At 43.1% G+C, this 20,355-nt stretch overlaps 1 protein-coding gene across 8 annotated transcripts in view; it reads left to right on the top strand.

Annotated features, from left to right (window-relative positions):
• GLI2 (GLI family zinc finger 2) overlaps nucleotides 1-20,355 on the top strand; it is a 194,799-nt gene that overhangs the window by 46,109 nt on the left and 128,335 nt on the right. For 5 of the 8 annotated variants that reach the window (XM_065070602.1, XM_065070605.1, XM_065070603.1 and 2 more), the window contains exon 2: nucleotides 3,489-3,651. The exons of 2 other annotated variants lie outside the window; for them this stretch is intronic. In XM_065070602.1, the coding sequence (XP_064926674.1) occupies nucleotides 3,519-3,651 (133 nt within the window). In that variant the 5' untranslated portion in view covers nucleotides 3,489-3,518. Of the gene's footprint in view, nucleotides 1-3,488; nucleotides 3,652-20,355 lie in introns of those variants that run through there. One more of the 8 variants, XM_065070610.1, reaches the window with a different exon arrangement.

The following is a 20,355-nucleotide window of genomic DNA, read 5'->3' as shown; positions in this document are numbered from 1 at the left end:
AACTCTTTTTCATGCCAAATGGCTCACTGTTAAGATTAATCTGTCATTGAATTTATAAATTCTGTGTGGCACAGAGCAGCGGAAAAAGTTTAGCATAGAACAGAAAGCAAACTATGTATTGCTTAAAAAATGAATGTCGTGCTCCTGGATAGTGTGGATTGACTGCCTCTATCAATATATCTTCTTATAACGGTAATAAAGAGACTTCCATAGCCTTGTGCCTCTGAGGATCTCAAAGCACTTTGCAAATAGGGCAAAACAGTATTTCCTATTTGATGGCTGTGGAAACCGTCTGTGAGAGAGGTTAAGCTTTTTGCCTAAGGACACAGAGGAGACTGCAGCAGAGCCAAGATAGGAACCTAAATCTCCAGAGAACCAGTGCTGCATCCCGGTCATCCTCTGCACCAGAACACAGTGTGGGAGTCTGCTGGTCACTGACTCCCAGCCATTGTCCATGAAACCTCAGGAGGTGGGATGTGAAGTCAGTGTTGGTGGTTGGAGGTGCTAAGAAGGGCAGGATCTGGCCAGGGAGAGTGCTTGTGTCCTTTTGGGCTGCGGCGGTCAGCTCTGGCTGTGGATTCCTGTGGAAGAAGAACAACTTTTTGTTGCTACTGACTTGGGGGAAAGCTCAGAGCCTTGTATCCAGCCTGCTCTGCCCCAAGCACCTTTATGAAGCAAAAATAATTGTAGACTTATTACCCTAAATCCTGTAAGATTAGAGTAGTTGGTTTTTTTTCTTTTCCTCCTAATCCAGTATTTGAGAAGGATTTACCTGTTTAATACAACTGTTTATTAAAAACACTTGATTTTTTTTTAATTCATAGTTTATGTGAAAACAGAGCATACAGATAGAAAGCCCAGATTTTCAAATACAGGTCTGATCTCTTGTCAAATTCCAGTTGGATAAATGACACATCTGAAAAACTGGGTTCTTACTGAGGTGTCTGTGGCAGGGATTTAGAGGTCTCATTTCAGGCACCTCTCTGGAAATAAGCATGTTTTACAGGAGGACAGTTTCTCTTACTCATTTTTTCCTTCCCCTCCCTGGCTGCTGTGCTCCACAGCCCCCAGGGAACCTCCCCCAGGCATGAGGCTGCCCTGAGGGTCAGGGTAACCGGGGAGGGGGGAGGCTGGGAGGAGTGCGGGGGCAAGGGTTTGGTTTCAAACAAAAGTGCAAAGCCTTGAAAGGAGGGACTAAGAAGAAACAGGTGGGGGGCTAGTAATATAGCCTCTGAAGTTTATTTGCTTAATGAACAGAAGCCTAGGCTGTCAGACCTAGGTCAAATACTCCTCCAGTTTGAGTGTATTTATTTCATACGTGGTCTGTAACCCAACCTGATTTCTGGATTAAACAGCTGTAAAGTCCTGGCCCCCAGGAACCCATCCCGTGCTTGCCATCAAACCCAGCACAGGCCAGGGCAAGACCTCAAGGGGCCACCTTGGTATTCACTGGAGCCTTGTGTCATCACTAAAGCCTGTAATTGTGGGCCCTGTCATTTCCAATGCAAGCTTTTCTGTTTAACAGCTGAAAATGGTGAGCACAGATCCACCACTTAGTTGTCCCATTAATGCAAACTGTGCCTGAAGGCTCCTGGGATAAGCTGCCTGGGCTACAGCACACAGGTGCTCGGTGGGCCACCATCCTGCTGGAGCCCAGGTGGTGGTGGCAATGTTGGAGGACCATGTCCACCATGTGCCAGGTTCCTCTGGGGTGTCAGCAAGGATGGCTTTATATTTATAGGAAAGTTTTAAAGAATCTCAGAGGAGGAAGTGGTTTAGGACAGCCTGTCTTCAACAGCCATACAACATGGAGGGTCTCTAAAGGTGGGTGCGAGGGAGCTGGGAGCACGGGGCCATGCGCTGCCTGTGCTGAGCCACAGAGCTCATCATGCAGAGGGGAAAAAGGGCTTCACTTTCCTGCTCATCCACATTGAAGTTACAGCACAAAACCTGCTTGAAAACCAGCAAAATAGCAAGAGGAAAACAAACAAACAAACCCCCAAACAAACAAAAAACTCCAGCAATCACAAAATTAAATGTGTATGCCAGATTCACAAACAACTAAAGGGTAAAAGCTACAAATCAGATACGGGAGTTCCTGAAATATTTGTGCTTTCAAGTTTTCAGGAGAGTTAACTTTTTAATCCAAGATGTTCAGAAGTCAATTAATCCTTCAGAGTAAAGGGAGGGAAGTTTGAGCTGGCACCATGGCAGTAAAACTGCCCACACAGAAAAAAAATAATTCTGGTGTCCCAGACATTTTTTTGGCTGATCCCATTAATTCCAGTAAGGCAAACAGCCAGTGTGCTCCAGAATATCTCAGGAGCTGAAAAAACTTGCATCTGAAAATTTGCATGTGAAATATTGCAGATCTGCATTAAAATTAGAAAGGAAAGGAGGAATTAGTAGTGGGTTTTCCCAAGCCCAGCCTGAGGCCAGTAGTGCCAGCTAACTGTGGGTTCTCTGAAAACGGGAGTCAGGTGGAGACATTTGAAATAAAACAAGTTAAAATAGGGTGAACAAAAGTATTTGTGGTCAGAAATGAAGCATGCCTCCTCATTTAAAAGAAGTCCCATCTTTGTGTTAAATTTAGGATCCACCTATGTTTGGTTTTGGGAGATGAGAAAAGTTTGAGTCATGTAGAACAAACAATCAAGCTAACAAAAGGTTCAGGAGCTGTTATTTTTCATGCAATCCAATTTAAAAGAAACACATTATTTGTCCTTTGATAACTTCTTGTTTTGTGGAGCTTTCATAGGCACTTAATTCACCATTTGTAATGGGGATAAAGCTGTAGCTGATTTTGGGATGGAACCAGTCATAATAGAAGAACTTGCTTGGTAGGGAGAGGAATTGGTGGATACTGGTTCTTACCAGTGAGAGCTGGAAGGGCTCAGACGGAGCTGCCATGGCTTATCTGTAAACACTGATGAAGATGTTCTGATCAGGGCACTGGCTCAGAACCAGTGCATAGGATAAGCACCAACTGGGATGGGGAAACAAACCAAAAAATCCCCTGCAACACACAGCACCTTAATTGTGTTTTTATCTCTATTTTTGTTGAAAGTTTTTTAGCTGACTCAGTTTGTTGCTACGATGAGGTAGGTCATGTATGGGATGGAAAGATTAGTTTTATATATGTTAAACTTTTGTGTCTCACTTGTCCTTTAACCCTGGAAAACCCTTTGGGCCTGTCAGTTCTATTATACAGCCCAAGTTTAAGTGGGGAGAAAACATATTTTGGTCCTGATCCTTTTAGGGTCTTAACTGCCTGAAGCCAGTGGGATGTGAGAATACCCATCCCTTTGCAGGGCTGTGCCCTTTTTGCCTGTACTGGCTGAGCTGCTAGATTTAGAAACTCAGGAAATCTTTGCTGCTCCCCATTTGCCTTTGAGCTCTGCTGAACCATAAGCTGCTTCCTTGTGGAGCTGATTTTTGCCTGTTTTGTGAACAGTGACCAGAATCTGGTTTTATTTTATGTCCTGTAGGGTTGCTGAGCTGGAAGATGCCTGTCTAAGATGGAAACTTCTGCTTCAACTGCTGCTGGGAAAAAAGAAGGGAAAGGTGCATTTCTGGAGGGGAATGGCTTTACAGAGACGGGGAAGAAACCCACTCCTTTAGCAGCTGCAGGAGCAACAGTGGCACAAGGAGGTACTTTACTTTTTCAACACTTTGAAAGCAGCAGGGGTGTTTTTCATTAGACTGTAAGAATTTAATAAGTACGGTGGCATCTGTCCTTCTGTGAACATGCTGAGTTTATTGGGGTTCTTGGCTGTCGGAGGTCACAGGAGTGGGAAGCTGTGTCACTGCCTGGCATCCAAACGTCACTGCACCGAGACAAGTCAGCGCTGCTCCTAGAGAAGTGGACTGGGTTGAGGGAGAGGATGAGTGTTGAGAGGTGGCTGTTGGAGAGTTGAGGCATCCTGTTACCTCTTGCCACCATCCACCCAGGGCTGCATGGTGTAGACAGCACAATGCCTGCTGTTCCTCCATGGAGAAACTAAAGGATGGCTGGAGTTGGGGAGTGACCTGTTATTGTGGATGGGGAGGGCTGTCACCTGCCAGCTGTGATCCTGCTAATGAGCTAAACAAACTGCACCGTCTTCAGCCATTGTTGCTAGGATTTCATCATTAGGCAAGAGTTTAGGATTGTCCAGCCCTAGCGCAAGAAGAAACACCCCCATTTGTTCCATTCCTGTTAAAGTCAGAAATAGCTCAGATCCTAATTTCTTTTTCTGTCAATGTTTTTGGCAAGATTTGGTCCTGTTGGTGTTGAAGTAAATTGGGAAGCTCTTGTGGACACCCAGGGGCATGTGCTGTTTTTTGGTGGGCGTAACACCCGTGTGCAGGGGGCTGCGCAGGCGCATTGCTCCTGCCTCCTCTCGCCTGCTATGGCAGACAAAACACAGCCCCAGAAAACACATTTCTCACTGGCACACATGTGCTGGTGGATCTCCAAATTGATGCTGGGTCCCTTCAGGGTGGCTTCAGCTGTGGGCAAGGCTATGCCCACCCAGGAGGCACCACACTGCCCTTACTGGGGACAGGGTGTCCTTTCTGGACAGGGCGTAAGGAGACAAACTTAGAAGGGGCTGCACCAGTTTGGATGTGACGAGACATCCCAGCTGTATAAACTTTGCAAGCAGGTTTTTTTTTTTCCTCTTTAAAATATACCTTATTGCTAGCCAGAGTCTAACTCAAAATGATCCCTTCCCCTCCCCTTCCTTCACTGCAGGGTGGTTTCTCATCACCCCAGGAGAGCAGCATGACTCCTCTGCGGGCTCCTCTGTTTCTTACACAGCTCAGCTGGAGAGTTTGTGTTTTCTGTTAGCGGAGTTTTGAAGACAGCTCTCAGGCCAGATTGCTTAAATCTGTTTCATCTGTCCTTTCTTTTCAACACATTTGTTACCCAGCTTTCATTTTCATGTTGACCTGGGAGATTCAGATGTACAGAGTAAGGCAGCAGCTGCTAGATTATAATCTATCGTATTAGTTCATGTGTTTGGTAAATTTTGTTAGTCTTTGTTTTTCTTAAAAAGAACTAGAAAATCTCTTACACAGAGCTGCTGAATGTGTTTGAGCTGCCTTCTGCATGAGCACTATGCAAAGTGGCAGAAAGGAAGGCTCTCTGGGTGGCAGAAATAGAGAAAAGGCAGAGATGGCAACATGCAAAAGTTTGCCATCCTCCAGCAGATTTTGATCCCCATTGAAGAAGCATAGGCTGTAGGAACCATGAGTCATCCTCTCAGTGACTGGCAGATCCAAAGGGCTGATTGGCACCAAAAAAGTGCAAGCATAGGCTAAAATTGAAAACCCACAGACGTGTTGTTGTGAATAAACAGCTTCTCTCCCTACTTGGCATTTGCTTTGGGTGTGCCTCCACTGAGGAAGCAGTCACCAAATTTCCAGAGATGTGGTGGCAATGAGGATGCCCCTGAGGTAGAACATCTATCGGCCCATTTGGCACCCCCAGAGACTTGATGGGTGTTTAAGCATCCAGCATTATATGTCCTGTTAGCACTGTGCTCTTGCCTTCAGAAATAATGATTTATGGGCTCAATATTTCTCCTTTTATTAAGAGGAAGTAGAGAAGTAAGTGGAGGATTGTATGAAGATGTCAGGAGAATCATGATGAAAGCATTGTGTAATGAGATGTAAAGAGTGAAATCTATGTCATGCTGTGCAGAGAAGTGTTCATAAGTGACCTAAAATGGCTAACAGGGAAGCAGCGTGTGATCGGATGCTGGCCCTGAGACTCTGCAGGTGATGCATGTGCTCTCGTGGTTTGGAGGGCTTTCTTTTGAATTCTGGTGAGATGTAATGCATCCTCTTGAAAGGGACAAGCACGGTGTGTGTGCTTTTAAGTAGAAAAATTAATTTAAACTCATTTTATAACATCAGTTAATTGCAAGGTGTGATTTAGCAGATGATAACAAAAAGGCTGAGTAGCAAGGAAACTGTACTTTCACAGTATTCATGCTAATATAAAATATTTGCTTCACTAAACTAGTGTAATTACTCATAAGAGACCAGAAATATACATATTTATGCTCATATTCTTACAGAAGAAAGCAAATGAGGCATGGAGATTAATTACGTTATTCAGCTTGAGGAGAGAAACAGCTTTAAAGAGAGGGCCTCCAAACCCTGCACCCTGCTTTGGGGCCACACGAACAAGTCTTTATTCTCACCCAAGACAAACTCTTGATTTTATTTATTGTAGAGGTTTTGCTCTTTGTACTAGCATGTGAGAAAGTGGCAGCAAGGCTCAGCTAGTGCTGCAGATCACCAAGCTGCTCAGCAGAACCAAACGAATGTAATTTGCAACACATTTCTTCCCCTTTATTCTACTGAATCACACAGACGGAGTGCCAACATAGCATGTTTCTCAGATCATAAGGTTTTCTCTTTCCCTTGTAGAAATGAATAGATTCATAAGATTTTATTTATAATTAGGGTAATTGAAGCAATGAAGTTAAATAATTGAAGAATATTTATTTTATTATATTATTATTTGACTACATTATTATAAGGTAGTAACATGTCACATCTCCATTTATAGTTCCATTGCTTTGGATATTTGTCCTAAATATTTGCAGCCTTGAACAGATTAATTTATGGCTGTGGGAAAAGAGAGATTGGTATTGTTGATGCTGTAAATGGAGAAAAGTCTTTTCATACTAACAATCTGTCTCATATTTTTAGTCTACTGAAGCTGCCATTTTAGAGATCTTCTGTGACTTTTTTTTATAGTAACTCATTGATCAGATGCTCAGAAATTGGCTTCACAGAAATGACATCAAGGAAGTCTCTCCTGATTGTCTATTTTTCCATAAATCATGCCAGCCAAGGAGTCAAAGCTCCTCTCTTCTCTTTTAGTAGGTGCACATATTTTTGAGTGACAGAGATGGAAGCTGGTTTTAATGACAGTATGTAGGAGCTACAGACAGTCAGATCTGCAGAAAAGACTCCCACTTTCAGTGTCTCCTCTTCTGGAAGGGCAACTTATGACACTTCATGTTTAGAAAACCCTTTTGCTGAGTGCAAAAATGCATGTTGCTGTGTAAGGTAAGAGATTTGGAGCAGGGCCCCACCAGGAAGCCCAAGTGCCTGGCTGAAGGAGAAATTTAAATGAGCCACTCTTTCAAAGGCAGAGATATTTAGGAAGACGAGTTTCTCATCTTGTAATAAAAATTAAATACGAATTCTCCTAAATGCTAACTGCCTGACTTTAACAAGGCCCAGAATGCACCTTTCCCTCTCCACCCCACCCTCAGCATGACACAAACACCAAGTTCCCAAATTGATGGTGTTTATGTTTGAAACATTTTTCTGATGTCTGGCTCTGTCAAGACTAATTTTAGCGTTTCTAAAGCTGGGTAAAAATACAGCCTCATTACTTTGATGTCAGAGCATAGTTTACTATTAGTATATTCTGGGGTTTATCATTTTAGTCATGTTTAACACGGCTGCAGCAGGCATGCACTATTAAATCTGGCTTATTTTACATTCCTGTCTGAGATTATTTATTTGGAACAATTTCCTCTCTATCAAAAGACACGGCTAATGCTGAGTTTTAATGTGTTATTTACACACAAAATAACCTATTTACAACTCAGTATCTGCCGCAGGGAGAATGAATGGGGCAGTGCTCCCTTCATCCTGTTGTATCTGAGTTTAACAATCTGGATTGCTAATAGAACCATTTATCACGGGGTGGTAATTTATTTTATGTTAGCTGCACAGGTCTCCCTGCCTCTGATCTATGGAAATACTTTGTATATAATGAAGTTCAACAAGTCATTTGGTGTAAACATGGGGAAACCAAGCTGCAGAACCAGTAAGACTCTGGCTACACTTCTTTTCCAGGAGGTAATGAGTCTCTGATATTAAGGCTTCAGTTGATGAAATACAGCTCTTTGCCCCACGTGTGCTGTAAGGGCAGAGCGTGGGGCTTTTCTGTAGCGGATCAGAGACGGGGATGGAGTTTGGTGACTTGATTTATGGGCTGGCGGGAATGCTTAATGCTGCAGAAGTAGCACACTCAGCCCTTTCATAGGCAGAGGAGAAGGGCAGGGAGCACCTCCCATTGCTCTCCAGAGGTCTTCTATAAGCAAGCCCTGAGTGGCGTTGGCAGGGAGTCCTTGTGCAGTTCAGCTTGTGTCAGTGCTGGATTATGGGAAGACCATGTAAATTAGGAGGAGGAAATGCCAGCATCCCAGCAGACCTCAGCGCATTGAAAAAATATATAGTTTGTGTGGCCTGAGACTCAGACAAATTAGAAGGAGAACAGCCCCTATGAAGTCATCTCCTCTGTTCAGCCTGGAAGGGCAGGAATCTTCTCCAAAGAATGTTTTTCATTCAGTTTTTCACATTTTCCAGGAAAATGAATATATCCAGTACAAGGACATTCCCTGTCCTGTGTTGCATTGCTCTGTACAACTTTGAGATATGCAGTTAACAGAAAAGTCTAGGTTGGCTGCAGGAGGGAGGGGGGCAAGAGAATGATGCGAAACCCCCAGAATCTAGACTGCTAAATTCTTTTGACAGCCACGGTGTGTCTACTGAACATAGCTCAGTGCCCCCCACCTTGGGCAGGGTTTCAGTGCAACACTGCTGTAAGACCGAGAGCAATTAAGGGTTGTATTTCTTCCTTGAACATTTCCATCAGTCTGGCAGAAAAATAATTCTGTTGGATCTTAAAGTAGGTTTCTTTGCCATCATAGCTCTTCTTGGCAGATTGCCTACAGGTCTCTCTTGTGTACCCACTTGTGTCCCTTTGGGAAGCCAGAGGTTTCATATGCTCAAACTGGTCCAATGCTGAGGCTGTTCCTTGGTTGTGGGATAGCAAGACCTGTGACTAGCTGACAGCTTTGGTTGCTTGATACATGCTCTTTGGGATAGTTTAGAAGAATCCATGTAGAGATAGATGAAGTTAAAGCCACGCTGCACCATTATGTTCCATCAGCAGTATCTGGTGTGTGGGCGTGGCAGAGAGCACCCTGGGAGAAGCAGGTTTACTTCTTCAGCTACATGGGACAGAATTTCAGTAGCTAAAATTGCAACAAACTGTGCCACAAAAAGTACAAATTTTCTTCTGTCTGCCCTCTTTCCGCTATCTATGGCTTGCAACGCTGAGTCTCTCTGTTCTCTTCTCTGAAACAGTCAGCAATGCATCTTTGTACAGTAACCCATTCCTATGCCTAATCAAGTGATTGGAGTCTTGCTCCCTGGCCACTTTTTTTCTTTGTTTGTTTGTTTTCCCCTCATAGGTGAAAGTCCCTTCCCGAGTCTATACTGGGCTTTTCTGTGTGGTAGCCAGCACTGTGGGTAAAGGTGTAACCTCAGAGTAGATAACCATTAATGTTTACAGACTTTTTTCACATTGCGTAGTTCTTACAGATGATGCTAGAGTCCATATGACCAAATCATTTGATGATGTGGCAATTTCATAACATCAGCCAGCATTCACTGATTGTATATAGCTCTCCCAAACTGCCAGACCAAAAGTTCCTACAATTTCAGCCCATTACAGATGCTGAGGTAGTTTGAAGACAGAGCAATTTAATTGTATTCCTAACCACATGGCAGGATTGTACACCAACTTGAAAAGACTTTATGAGTTTAAAATGAAAAAAGGTATTCTTCACAGGCTGGTTCCAGCACCAGCAATCCCAACAACTAAGTACCCCCTGAAAGACCTTTGTGAACGTATTATTATCATTAATAATAGTTGTAATAATAATAGCTTCAATATTTCTCTTATTTTATAAGCTCCAAAAGCTTGTACTGGCAAATATTGATACATCTTCTTTTCTGTGGATCCAGTTTAGATTTCAGTAAAGTGCCTTTCAGAAGGTACCTATCTATAACCTTTTTAACTGATGCTAAACTTACTTATTTGTGGGTTGGTCATTTATAGTCAAGTAAGAAAATCCAAGGGTGATAATGGATTATATTTATTATGATGCTTTCCTGGACTGTCTCATCTGTGCTGCCAGCATGTCCCCGTAGTTTGAATCTGTAGTCTCTTCAGTAGCTTTTTGCCCAATTATCTGAGAATTTGCACAGCTTTTGTAGGTTAATTCATCCGTTAACTGTAGCATTTGAACCTGTCATGGTCATGGGGGACCAGGAATGGGACTTGTTTTGTCTGAAATGAAGATGCCTTGTTTCTTTCCTTGAGGGTTTCATGCCTGATTTGAGGTGGCTGTGTTAGGTGGACAAATCCCAGTCTTTCTGACATGGCCAAAATTGCAGAGTGGGGTTAAAGCAAGGAACCAAGGTGGGACTAGGTTAATGCTTTAAAGCCTTTAAGGCCCTTCATTCACATTTTGCCTAATGAACAGTCTGAGAGCCCTGGTTGTCAGCTCTGAACTGAAATCTCACCTTGAGGCTTCTCAAATCAGAAGGAAACTCAACACACAAGTGTCAGCAGAGCCATAGGAGGTGCTTCCCAGAGCTGCTCCAGCTTTACACCAACATTGGCAAAACTGGTGTTTTAACAGCCCCTTCAGAGAGATGGGCAATTTAAAATCCCCACTAAAAAAGACAAGGAAAAAAACCTAGTTAATTCTAAAGGCTACGAAAGACTCCCAAAAATAACTCAAGCGGAGGAAGGCTACTAATGCAAAACTAAATAATTACATTAAGGGAAGCAACTAGAGAGGCCAGTTGTGTAAATCACTTTAAGGGGAACAAGCCTTAGATAAAATCCATTCTTTTATCATACAGATTAAGTCTTCCTTTTGACGCTAAATAATTGATAGGGTTTGGCAGAGCATTCCACGGCTGCCTGTGCGGAGCAGTGGGACTGCTCCCAGGGTCAGATGAGTGGCAGAGAAAAATGTTCTTGGAAATGCTGTGCATCCAGTACCAGTACCAAGAAAATGGGGCTTGTATTCCTGGTGCTTCCTAAAAATCTTCTGCATGGTCTTCAGAAGCCAGCCACGAGCCTCGGAGCAAAAGGAAGACTTAGCATTGTCTCTTCCTTAAACTGCCCTCCGGTGAAACCAGGTGGTCTGTTTTCAAGGTTTCATGTGGTGATGAGCAAGGCACAGAGGTCTGTAAGGACACAGCCTATTCCTCTGCACCATTTTTTTAATAAAAAAACATGAACTGTGCTGTCTGGTGGCTTCTGGGACCCCAGATCCTGTGGGGGGTTCTCTTATGATGGCTAGCCTCAGTAGTGCCTGCATACTTCAGCCTCTTGTGCTTCTCTCCACACATGAGCATCCTGGTAAAACAGGGAGATATCATTGCTCCCATTCTGCAGATAGGGAGCAGAGAGGATTTTCCAAGGCCAAAGTGGCTGTGATGGGTTTAGCTGTTTCAGAGAGTTGTCAAGAACTGGATATTCCTGCAACTTAGGAAGTTTGTAGGTGGCACACCTGGAGCATCCATGGTGGTAGAGAGGACTTAGCCCAGGTCCCTTGGGTCACTGTATCCACTAGCAAGTCCTTCCTCTCTCACTGATATGCCATGTAACTGTGTTCAAGTGACATGAATTTTCATGTCTGTTTGCCAGATGGTGGAACTGTTTCTTTCCCTTCAGGAGAGGTGAACACCAGTTGTCTATGCATCATTTAGTGCCTTCGAGAACACCATGCCGCAGAAGCCAGTATAATTCCTTTTGGGTGCATAAGAGTATGAAAATGTTCAATAACTAGCTGGATTTTAGTGAATCTAAACTCATTTTCGGTAGTGCCTTTGTCCAGTACCAAGCACAGTGGGCTCTTAATTAGGGGGCTAAAATATTTTCCAAAACCAAGTGGGACATAACTTGCAGAAACCTTACATTTTTAAATCAGTATCCCATGACTTCTGTACAGGTTCTAAGTTGGGCAGGATGAATTCTCTGACCTTAATGGTAACAACAGAGAATAAACCTCAGCCAAGATGCTAAATTTAGCTCTTACCATGGAGGAATGAAGTGGATATAACCTCTTCATGCTAATTGGTTTAGAATTATATTAAACTTGTGAGCTTACTTGTGTTTGGAAGTGACCTGGACAGGGTATTCTGCAATTCCCATGGTGGTGTTGAGTTGAAATCAGGTAAACCTTGGTGTAAAGAACTGAACAAAAGTTTGGGCACATAGGTTGAGTCCAAAACAAAAATAAATTAAAAAAATCACTGAGTGTGATGCGGTGTGAACACAAATGAAAAATATTTCACACAAACTTGTCTGAAATAAATTCTGTATTTTCCATAGTCTGTCAGAGAACTCTATGGGGTTTTTATAATTTTCTTTTTTATCCTTTTCTTTTTTATCCTTTTTTATACCTCTTTCTTTCTGGAATCTCAGATATTTTTAAGACTGTATTCCATTGAAAATGCTTTCAATTGTAAATAAATTGTAAATAAATTGTAAATACTAACAGGAACATTGCAAGCAAAATATTTATATTTACTGCCACTAATATATGATTTTTATTATACAGTAGCATTTGTAGGGGTTGAATGGTGCTGTTTTGGCCAGAACACTGTTCTCTTACATGGATCAGCTCCTGACTCTGACAGATTCTAAAAAAAAAAAAAAACAAACCAAAAACCCCACAGCTTGCAACAGATGCATCCTTAAGTAAACAGTTAAAGTAGATGTTTTGATTACCTCAGTTGTATTGATATAAAAGATCAGTGTCTGAACATTCCTGGAAACCATCTGATAAAGGACGTATCTTTCTGTAAGCTCCTGGCCCTGTGTTTGCTGCTCCAACAACTTTAGTCATTTAAACAAAATAAAGATACTTCTGCACCTAACAAGATGCTCTGAGCCTAAAGAGAGTGGTAAGCATTCAGCACTCCTGACCCTGGGTCCAAAGTATTGGGAAATGTTTAGACTTTCTCCAAGTGAAATTTTTGCTCTATTTGTGAGGGAAAAAAATATCTTTCCCTACTGTTTTTCTGTTTGAGGCTCACCTTGTTTTATGGCTGCTCTTTGTGGAGTGGGGACAACAGTGACAGAGGAACTGAGCAGCTGCCACTTCTGCGTGCTGGCTGTTGTGAACACTGGTGTCCTGCATGAATGCATGGAAGTGCCTTCTTCATAAGGCTCGAGATTAAGCTAAATCTTGTTCATATCAACTGACAGGTAGGGCTGGTGATGTTCTTCCTGAGGCATTTACAGCCACACTTTAAAGTAAAAACAGGGAAACATAAAGGTGAGGACTTAAGGCATTGGTTTGCATATTACCTTTTAACGAGAAGAATTATTATGTGTTGTGGGAAGCTGACCTGAGTCTCCGAGGCTGCCGTGTGAAAGTACCCAATTTTTTGGCGGTTTCCTATGGTGAGGGCACAGAACTGAGCCTGGGGAAAATTAGTTGCAGTTCCTGATCCAGCATCAAACTTCCCTCATGATTTTGGCAAAGTTGTTTTACTTCCCTTCGGTCCTCTGTTTATATAATGAACTTATGTTGTTCTTTGGGCCTCGAGGGCCATCCATCAGCATCTGGTTAGCATGTTTATGGCATCGGTCACCCTAGAAGCACTTAATGGGTCAGACAGCATAGAAGTTGCTGATCCCTCCTCCCTGCTGCCTGCAAGAGGATGCTGCTGGCCCGGGGTGCTGTGTTACGAAGGTGACCTTGTATATGTCTGAGGTGTCCACCTGCTGCTGTCAGAGGGGCCCAGTAAAACAAATTTGCAGGGTTGGGGAAGGTAAGGTTAAGTTCTCATAGCAAAGGTGTTTCCGATATCTATAGCGGAAACTCCTTTTGGGGGTTCATAGAGTTGACTGTGTTCCAAGAGGTCATGCTGTGCACTGGAGGAAGGAAATTTTTTGGGTGATCTTACCTGTCAAACTCAGATGAGGAACATCATGTTGTTAATAGCTCTCGTAGTGAAACAAGAGAAAATTGATTTTCCCAATTTAAGAGAGTTTCCTATATATATAATCTATGGGTAAGGTTCATCAAACAATTTACTGGAGTTCAAATACCTGGACAGAGTTTTGGACAGACCTGGATGAATTTACAGAAACCAGCTCAGAGCTTCAGGGTTTCACCCTGACTGAAGCAATAGTCAGTGGCTTTAGCAAAGTCTTTTGTAGTTAGATTCTTAGAAATGGTGTTGTTTTGGGGACTAGGTGGTAGAAGGAGAAGAAAATCACTGACATGGGATGACAGCTTCAGAGATAATCTTAGTTTCAGCTTTCCTTCCCATTAGCCTTCTGTGCATGTGCACACTCCAGTTTCTGTTTGCCATACTACTGTTTGGTGTAATTTTTCCCTTTGGAAAAACTCCAGAGGAACCTTCATCTGCTGTTACAAAGATGTCCTTAAAACGTCTTTACTGCAGGGTCCTGTATTTCAAATGCTGTAGCATAGACATGAGATGGCTAAATGTGTGAAAAACCTTTGCATCTCTCTTTTTGAGCTCTCTGTGTGCTGCTTCACTTCCGTAAGCAAGCTAAAAAGATTGGGATGAAAAAAGAGCTTTACGAAATTTTATGCTCCTTTTAATTCCACTGCAACCAACGTCTTAGAATGTGAAATAAGATCCAAGGTTATTTTTTTGGCCACTTAGAGTCACTGACACTTGGAACAGGCTGGATTTATATGTAGTTACTAAAAAATATATAGCAAAATGAAAGTCCCAGACACTGAGTTCATGTGCATTGCCCATTGTAAAGATAACTAACGACTGTTATAAGATCACTTAAATGGTTACCTTTGGGACATAAAAGGGATCTTTGAAGACACTAAGTCTTAATACAGAAATGTTTACTCATAAAAAATACATTTGGAATGGGGGAGGGGAACACATTTCCTATTAATGTGTATTTTGCCTTTTATGGCAGGTTGTAGCAGGTCTTTAACCTCTGTAGCACTTGAGTGAGAACAGAAATGAGCTTCTCTAAGTATCAGCCCAAAGGGTCTTTCCTCATTGCCTGTATCTGCAATGTCTCTTGGAAAGACAGTTTTAGTTTATTCTTCCATTCTGGGACTCAAATGAAAAACGACTCTTTTCTAACTTCAGAACTTTCCAGTAGTTAAGTCCCAAGGACAGAATAGAAATATCCTCCTGAATTCAGTTCACTTAACCTTGTGTTTTGTGAGGTATGGGGCTGGAGGCCCACACCATGCATAGACACAGTGAGAATTTGAAGGCTATGTCAGCCAACTGAGGCATGAGAACAGAAGAAGTCATTGGCCCTTGAATGCCATGGTTGTAGATACCACAAAGAAGGGATGATGTTTCGCTAGATGCTCACAAAGGGTGCAGATACACAAACCCAGCAGCATTGCTGATCTGCCTCTGGGTGCACATGAAGTGGTGGTGGCTCATGTAGCTTCTGAGTTTTCTGGTAATGGTTCTGCAGGTAATTTTGAAACACTTTTTTCTAAACAATTGTTACGCTCCCAAGGGAGGCAAAAGGTGGTGTAAGCAGCATTGATTCGATCAGTGCTGTGTGAACCCGCAACTAGGGAGGATGTGATTTCTGCTTCAAAGTTTTGCAAAATTATTGCTAAATGGGGTAAGACACAATGTGCTGGCAGTTTCAGAGTGGTAGAGAGAAGTTTAGACTCCTTTAAGGAAACCATAGTGGATTATGGTCAAAAGCCTTTATTTGAATAAAATGATTTTCAGGGCAGGAAGTAGCCTGGACCACAGGTGCACGAGGAAGGCTGAGATGTGTTAGAGGGACTGGAAGGCCTTTGGCCAGCTGTTGTCCGCAGGTGTGAGGGGTAAGGCTGTAACAGCAGGGTTGAGCCAAAAGACGCCGTTTTGTGGGATCTTCAAGAGGAGGACTGGGTAGCAACAGGAAAAGTCATGAAGAGTTACACGCTCATAGAAGCATAGAAGCTGGTTGCAGAAAAACACAAAAGGGAGACAATCTAGAAAAAAAGTCCATATTTGTTGTGAAGATGAAATTACCAAGCTGAGAGGCTAGATTTCTGATGAACCATTTTTCTTTGCCCATTAGCTCTGCACATGCCAGTGACAGGGTGGGAATATCGGTGGACTTTGTTACTGTTATTCCAAAATGTGATGCTCATCCAGGCAATAATCCTTTAGGTAAAGAACAGAAATTAAGTTTTGAGTCACATACTGACCTGTCTGGCTAGTTAGTACAGCATGTTCTGATCAGGTAATGAGACAGAGGACAGATTAAACGAAAGACAGGCAGAATTTTCATTCAGGAAATTGATATGGTAATGACAGATATGGGGTCTTGACAAGTTTCGGATAGGCTTCATCTAGGCTCTTCAGGTAGCAGACACAAGCACAGCTCTTGCTTATATGCACCCAGTCAAGCATGAGGAGTTAACAAGTTCTCTAGGGAGGCTGGTATTTAATATCTGCCAGACACCTGCCGGAGAATACTAATACAGATCCCAGGTTTAGCATGCCCTGGGAATGCAGATGGTTGGTAGTAACATGTCTGGCCCAACAACCACATCTCCCTTAGCTCCATGACAGAGCTGCCTGGATTTTCATCCCCTGCCATTCAGATTACAAAAGCAATTGCTTGGTCAAAGCTGCCTTTTGCTGACTTTCCCAGGAGATTTTCTGGAGGGTTAGTGGGCAAGAGAGGGAGAGATGCTGAGATTGACATCAGGGTATTACACCAGTGGGAAGAGAAGCAGCAATATCAGTTGCCCCAGATGTCACTTGGACCATCCTCTCAGGCAGCACTTCAGCCAGCCCCTGTGGAGTGTGCATCCACTTCCAAGAGCACGGCAAGGGGGGAGGAGGTAGCATCCAAGCCTTCCTTGTGGGAAGCCCTGGAGATCACACAGCTTGTCCTCAGCCTGGAGCAGGGAAAGGACTTCTATGAATCTCCCTTTCTTACCAAAAAAGGGGAAGGAAAAAAAACCCAAAAACAACAAAACACAACCCTGCAAGGCTCCATATAAATCAGAGCAATAAAACTGCCTGTGGTCACGATCAAATTATATGGTCTAAATCTATATAAAAGAACTGGAGCTGGTTCAGTCCGGCACTAATGTTCTCGTTGCTTAAGCAGTGAATGTGGGGTGAGGAGGAGGAGGAGGGAGGGCAGGTACTGGCCTCCTGACACCTACGCACTGGGGAAACAATTTGCTGAGGTGGTTGAAGTACATGTTTTCAAAATCTGTTTGTGTCCATAAGGGTTTGAGAAGAGGATGTCGTGTGCTTACTCGGTAACTTGTGTGTGGCCTGCGAGTGGTTTCAGATGCTTGGCCAAAACCAAATAATCTGTCCTTTTAGGAAATTTGAAAAGTATGCATGCATCCCAAAAAAGAACGGAGATTTGCAGTGACGTCCCATGCTCCTGCCGCAGAGCGTTGTGTAATCGTGGCACCGTGTGTTGACGAGGTAGATTGTTGAGCCCTCTGTCTTAAAAACAGAGACCAGATACTATGATTTGGGCTTTCACAGGACTCTGAGTTAATAGATTGTTTTTAGTGGGAGAAAAGACTACCAGGGTATGTCGTATATCTTCAGAATTCAGCTGAATGCTGAAAAAATATCCAAATTAGGACATGGCACTTACTAGAAGTGAAATAACAGAACTAGTAAACTTTCACAGTAGAGAAGGACTTGCAGATAAAGTTGAAATTTATGATGGTGTACGAGATTTTTAAACTGAAGGTTTTGGCTTCTTTTCTGAGTACCTTGGCCATGCTGACAAGTTTATAAATCTCTGTGGTGTTTGGCTAATATCCTGAGGGTCTGCACTGTCCTACTCGGAAATGGTAGCTGCCTTCAGTATTAATTAAGGGCTGTATTAGCAAGAGCGGTGGGAGCAAGAAGGGTCTTTCAAGTCTGGCAGCTGCTGTTTTCGGAGGAAATGAGGGGGGAGGCTGCACGCGTGCAGCCCTGGAGCCAGAGGGACTCCCCACATCTGTCCAGCAGCCGTGTGGGTCCAGCCCGATGCTGCAACTCATTGGCTGAGAGTAAGGGGGGAACATCAAATCTCCTGGGAAAGAGGGGTGAAAAAATAAAGCCAGGAAGCTGAAAGTAGTAGCAGGTTTAGGCACAATCCATCAAAGACCACTGCAGACTTAAATGAAGGAAACGACACCAAGAAATTGAATAACCTTCTATTTTTATACAGTAAATTTCCTCCTCAAAGCATTTTATGAACTTGATGATGTGCAAACTACACATGCACATATCCTTTCATCTGCCAGTGACTGTAGCCACCTTCGGTGTGACACCTGATGATGGTTCCTTTGCAGCACCACAACAATATAGGACAGCAAGTGGAAAACGCCTTAACTGAATTGGGAGCAGGCAACTTTAGGGAGACAAAACCTTTGGGCAAGACAGAGAGATTGAGCACAGTTGTGCTGGCAAAGGGCATGTATGACAATATCTTCCATGACTACAATCAACCAGTTATTAATCTTATAGAGATCTCACCAAGTAGAGCTTTTTTTTAGGGAAAGCTGGAAAATTAACCTTAGCTGGCTGGAAATCTGGTATGAGCTTTCCTCAGTGCCACTTGGCAGTCTCCCATCTCAGAAAGTACTTGCTGACTCTGACTCACATGAGCTGCTTTTCCACCCAAGATCCAATGGGATCAAATAATGAGGTTCTGTGGATGGCAGTTAGATGTCTATTTCTTAAAATTTCCCACTGAATGTCATTCTTGTCTCAAAGGAAGGGTGCTTATTTTTAAAAAGGGCCAATAAGCAACCATTAGGAATCCTGGGAGATATACGTGTTGATAGAATTTCAAAGTTGTTGGGAAAGAAATAAAAAATGCCACACCAGCATCTTTGCCCCTGTTATCTTCCCAAGGAAGTCCTGTGTTTTCAGGCACAATAGTTCTCAATGTCACCTGCTCTGTAAGAGTTTTGGTGTGCTGTCTAATCCCCCAAGTTAATGAGTTCTGCAGGAATGCACCATGATAGCTAAAGATCATTTACCTGAATTGCTTTTTAATTTCTGGAATGGGAAGCTGCTTGTGCAGCAGGATAATTACATTATAATTTACAGCAATCCAAAATCAATAAATTTAGTCATATTGGAATAGGGAAGGAGGGTGAAAAATCCCCCCACTATTAAATTATTTCACACTCAGTACTTGATGTTCCAAGAACTCAACAATAATCTTTGGGGGATGGGAGAAAGGAGTGAAGAACCTTTAGCTTCTTGAGACTGGTCAGTAAATCAGCTTTGCCTGGTGATTTCTGTAGTGAAATAACACATGGTTGTGTTTGCAGAAGAGGGAAAATACAGCAGATAATGTCTTCTTTCTGATTGATTTTAATTCTGAAGTATTAAAGGAGGAAAAATGCTTTGTACACTCTGACCCATTAAGCCAGCGGGGAAAAGCTGATGAACCATTGCCAGCTGCAAGCTAAACCTGGGTGAACACTCCAGCTTTGCTCCCTGCCTGGAACAGTAGAGTTGAATAATTATTGGGGTAAGGCACTATGGGAACTGATGGGGTTTCAAGCTCTTGCTGTCTTCACAAAGAGATTGGAAGCTTTTCTCCAAGTCAGTATTTTTGTCATGTACAAGCTATTGGGCTTAGTGTGGCGAGAAATTAATGAAGGCCTGTGAAATGTGCTGTGAGGAGAACAGGCTACGTGGCCTCAGTGTTTCCTGAGCTCCAGAGCTTCTGCTCCTCCCTGTCCCGTACCCAGCGGGCACCACACGAGGGATGGTTTTTATTTGGAAACTCTTTGAAACCCAGCAGTGCTCTGGCCGCTGGAAGCAGGGAGGGAGAAGTGACCTCGCAATGAGAAGGTTGGTCTCAGGACCTTTGTATCTACTGCCAGCACCTCTTTGGTGCAAGCTGAGCCCTGGGAACACCAGGGCTGATCTGGCTGACTGCTGGGCCGTTGGGCTGCTGGTATCCACAGCGCTCCACATTTTCCAGGGTCCAACCAGGAGTCGAGTTCAGTTCCTGCAAGCGGGAGGAATGGCAAATAGACACAGGTAGCCCAAACACACCCCTACATGATTTAAGAGATATAATATGAGCAGGCAGTTCAAAGGGGTTCAGCTGGGCACATGGAGATTGGAGCTGTGGTTTTGGTTTGGTTTTGTTTTTTTCTGTCTATTTTCTTTAAAAGAATGCTTCCTGGTTGTATTAAATCTCACCCATGTCTTCACTGAGGTATGGCTTGCCGAATTCATCTCACAGGAAGATGTATTAGGCGTTTCTGGACTTCCCCCCCTTAGACTGACTCGATTTTATTTTTCCTTTGAAACCACAGAAAAGCTGTCGATGCTGCACCCAAAAAAAGGATGTTGTATGAAAGGAAATCACTTTGTCTCTTGTATTTGAGGAGGATTATGATCTGGCATGACCTCATTATGGGTTAGGCGAGGATATTTCTGGAAATACTAATTAAATACTTTTTCCATCCCTTGTGCCCTTGTAGCATGTGTAGACTTTATAACAAG

The sequence above is a fragment of the Columba livia genome, chromosome 7, assembly GCF_036013475.1.
Source record: "Columba livia isolate bColLiv1 breed racing homer chromosome 7, bColLiv1.pat.W.v2, whole genome shotgun sequence".
Taxonomy (NCBI): domain Eukaryota; kingdom Metazoa; phylum Chordata; class Aves; order Columbiformes; family Columbidae; genus Columba; species Columba livia.
Note: the sequence above shows the minus strand (reverse complement) of the source record. Positions and strands in the feature narration are given on the sequence as shown.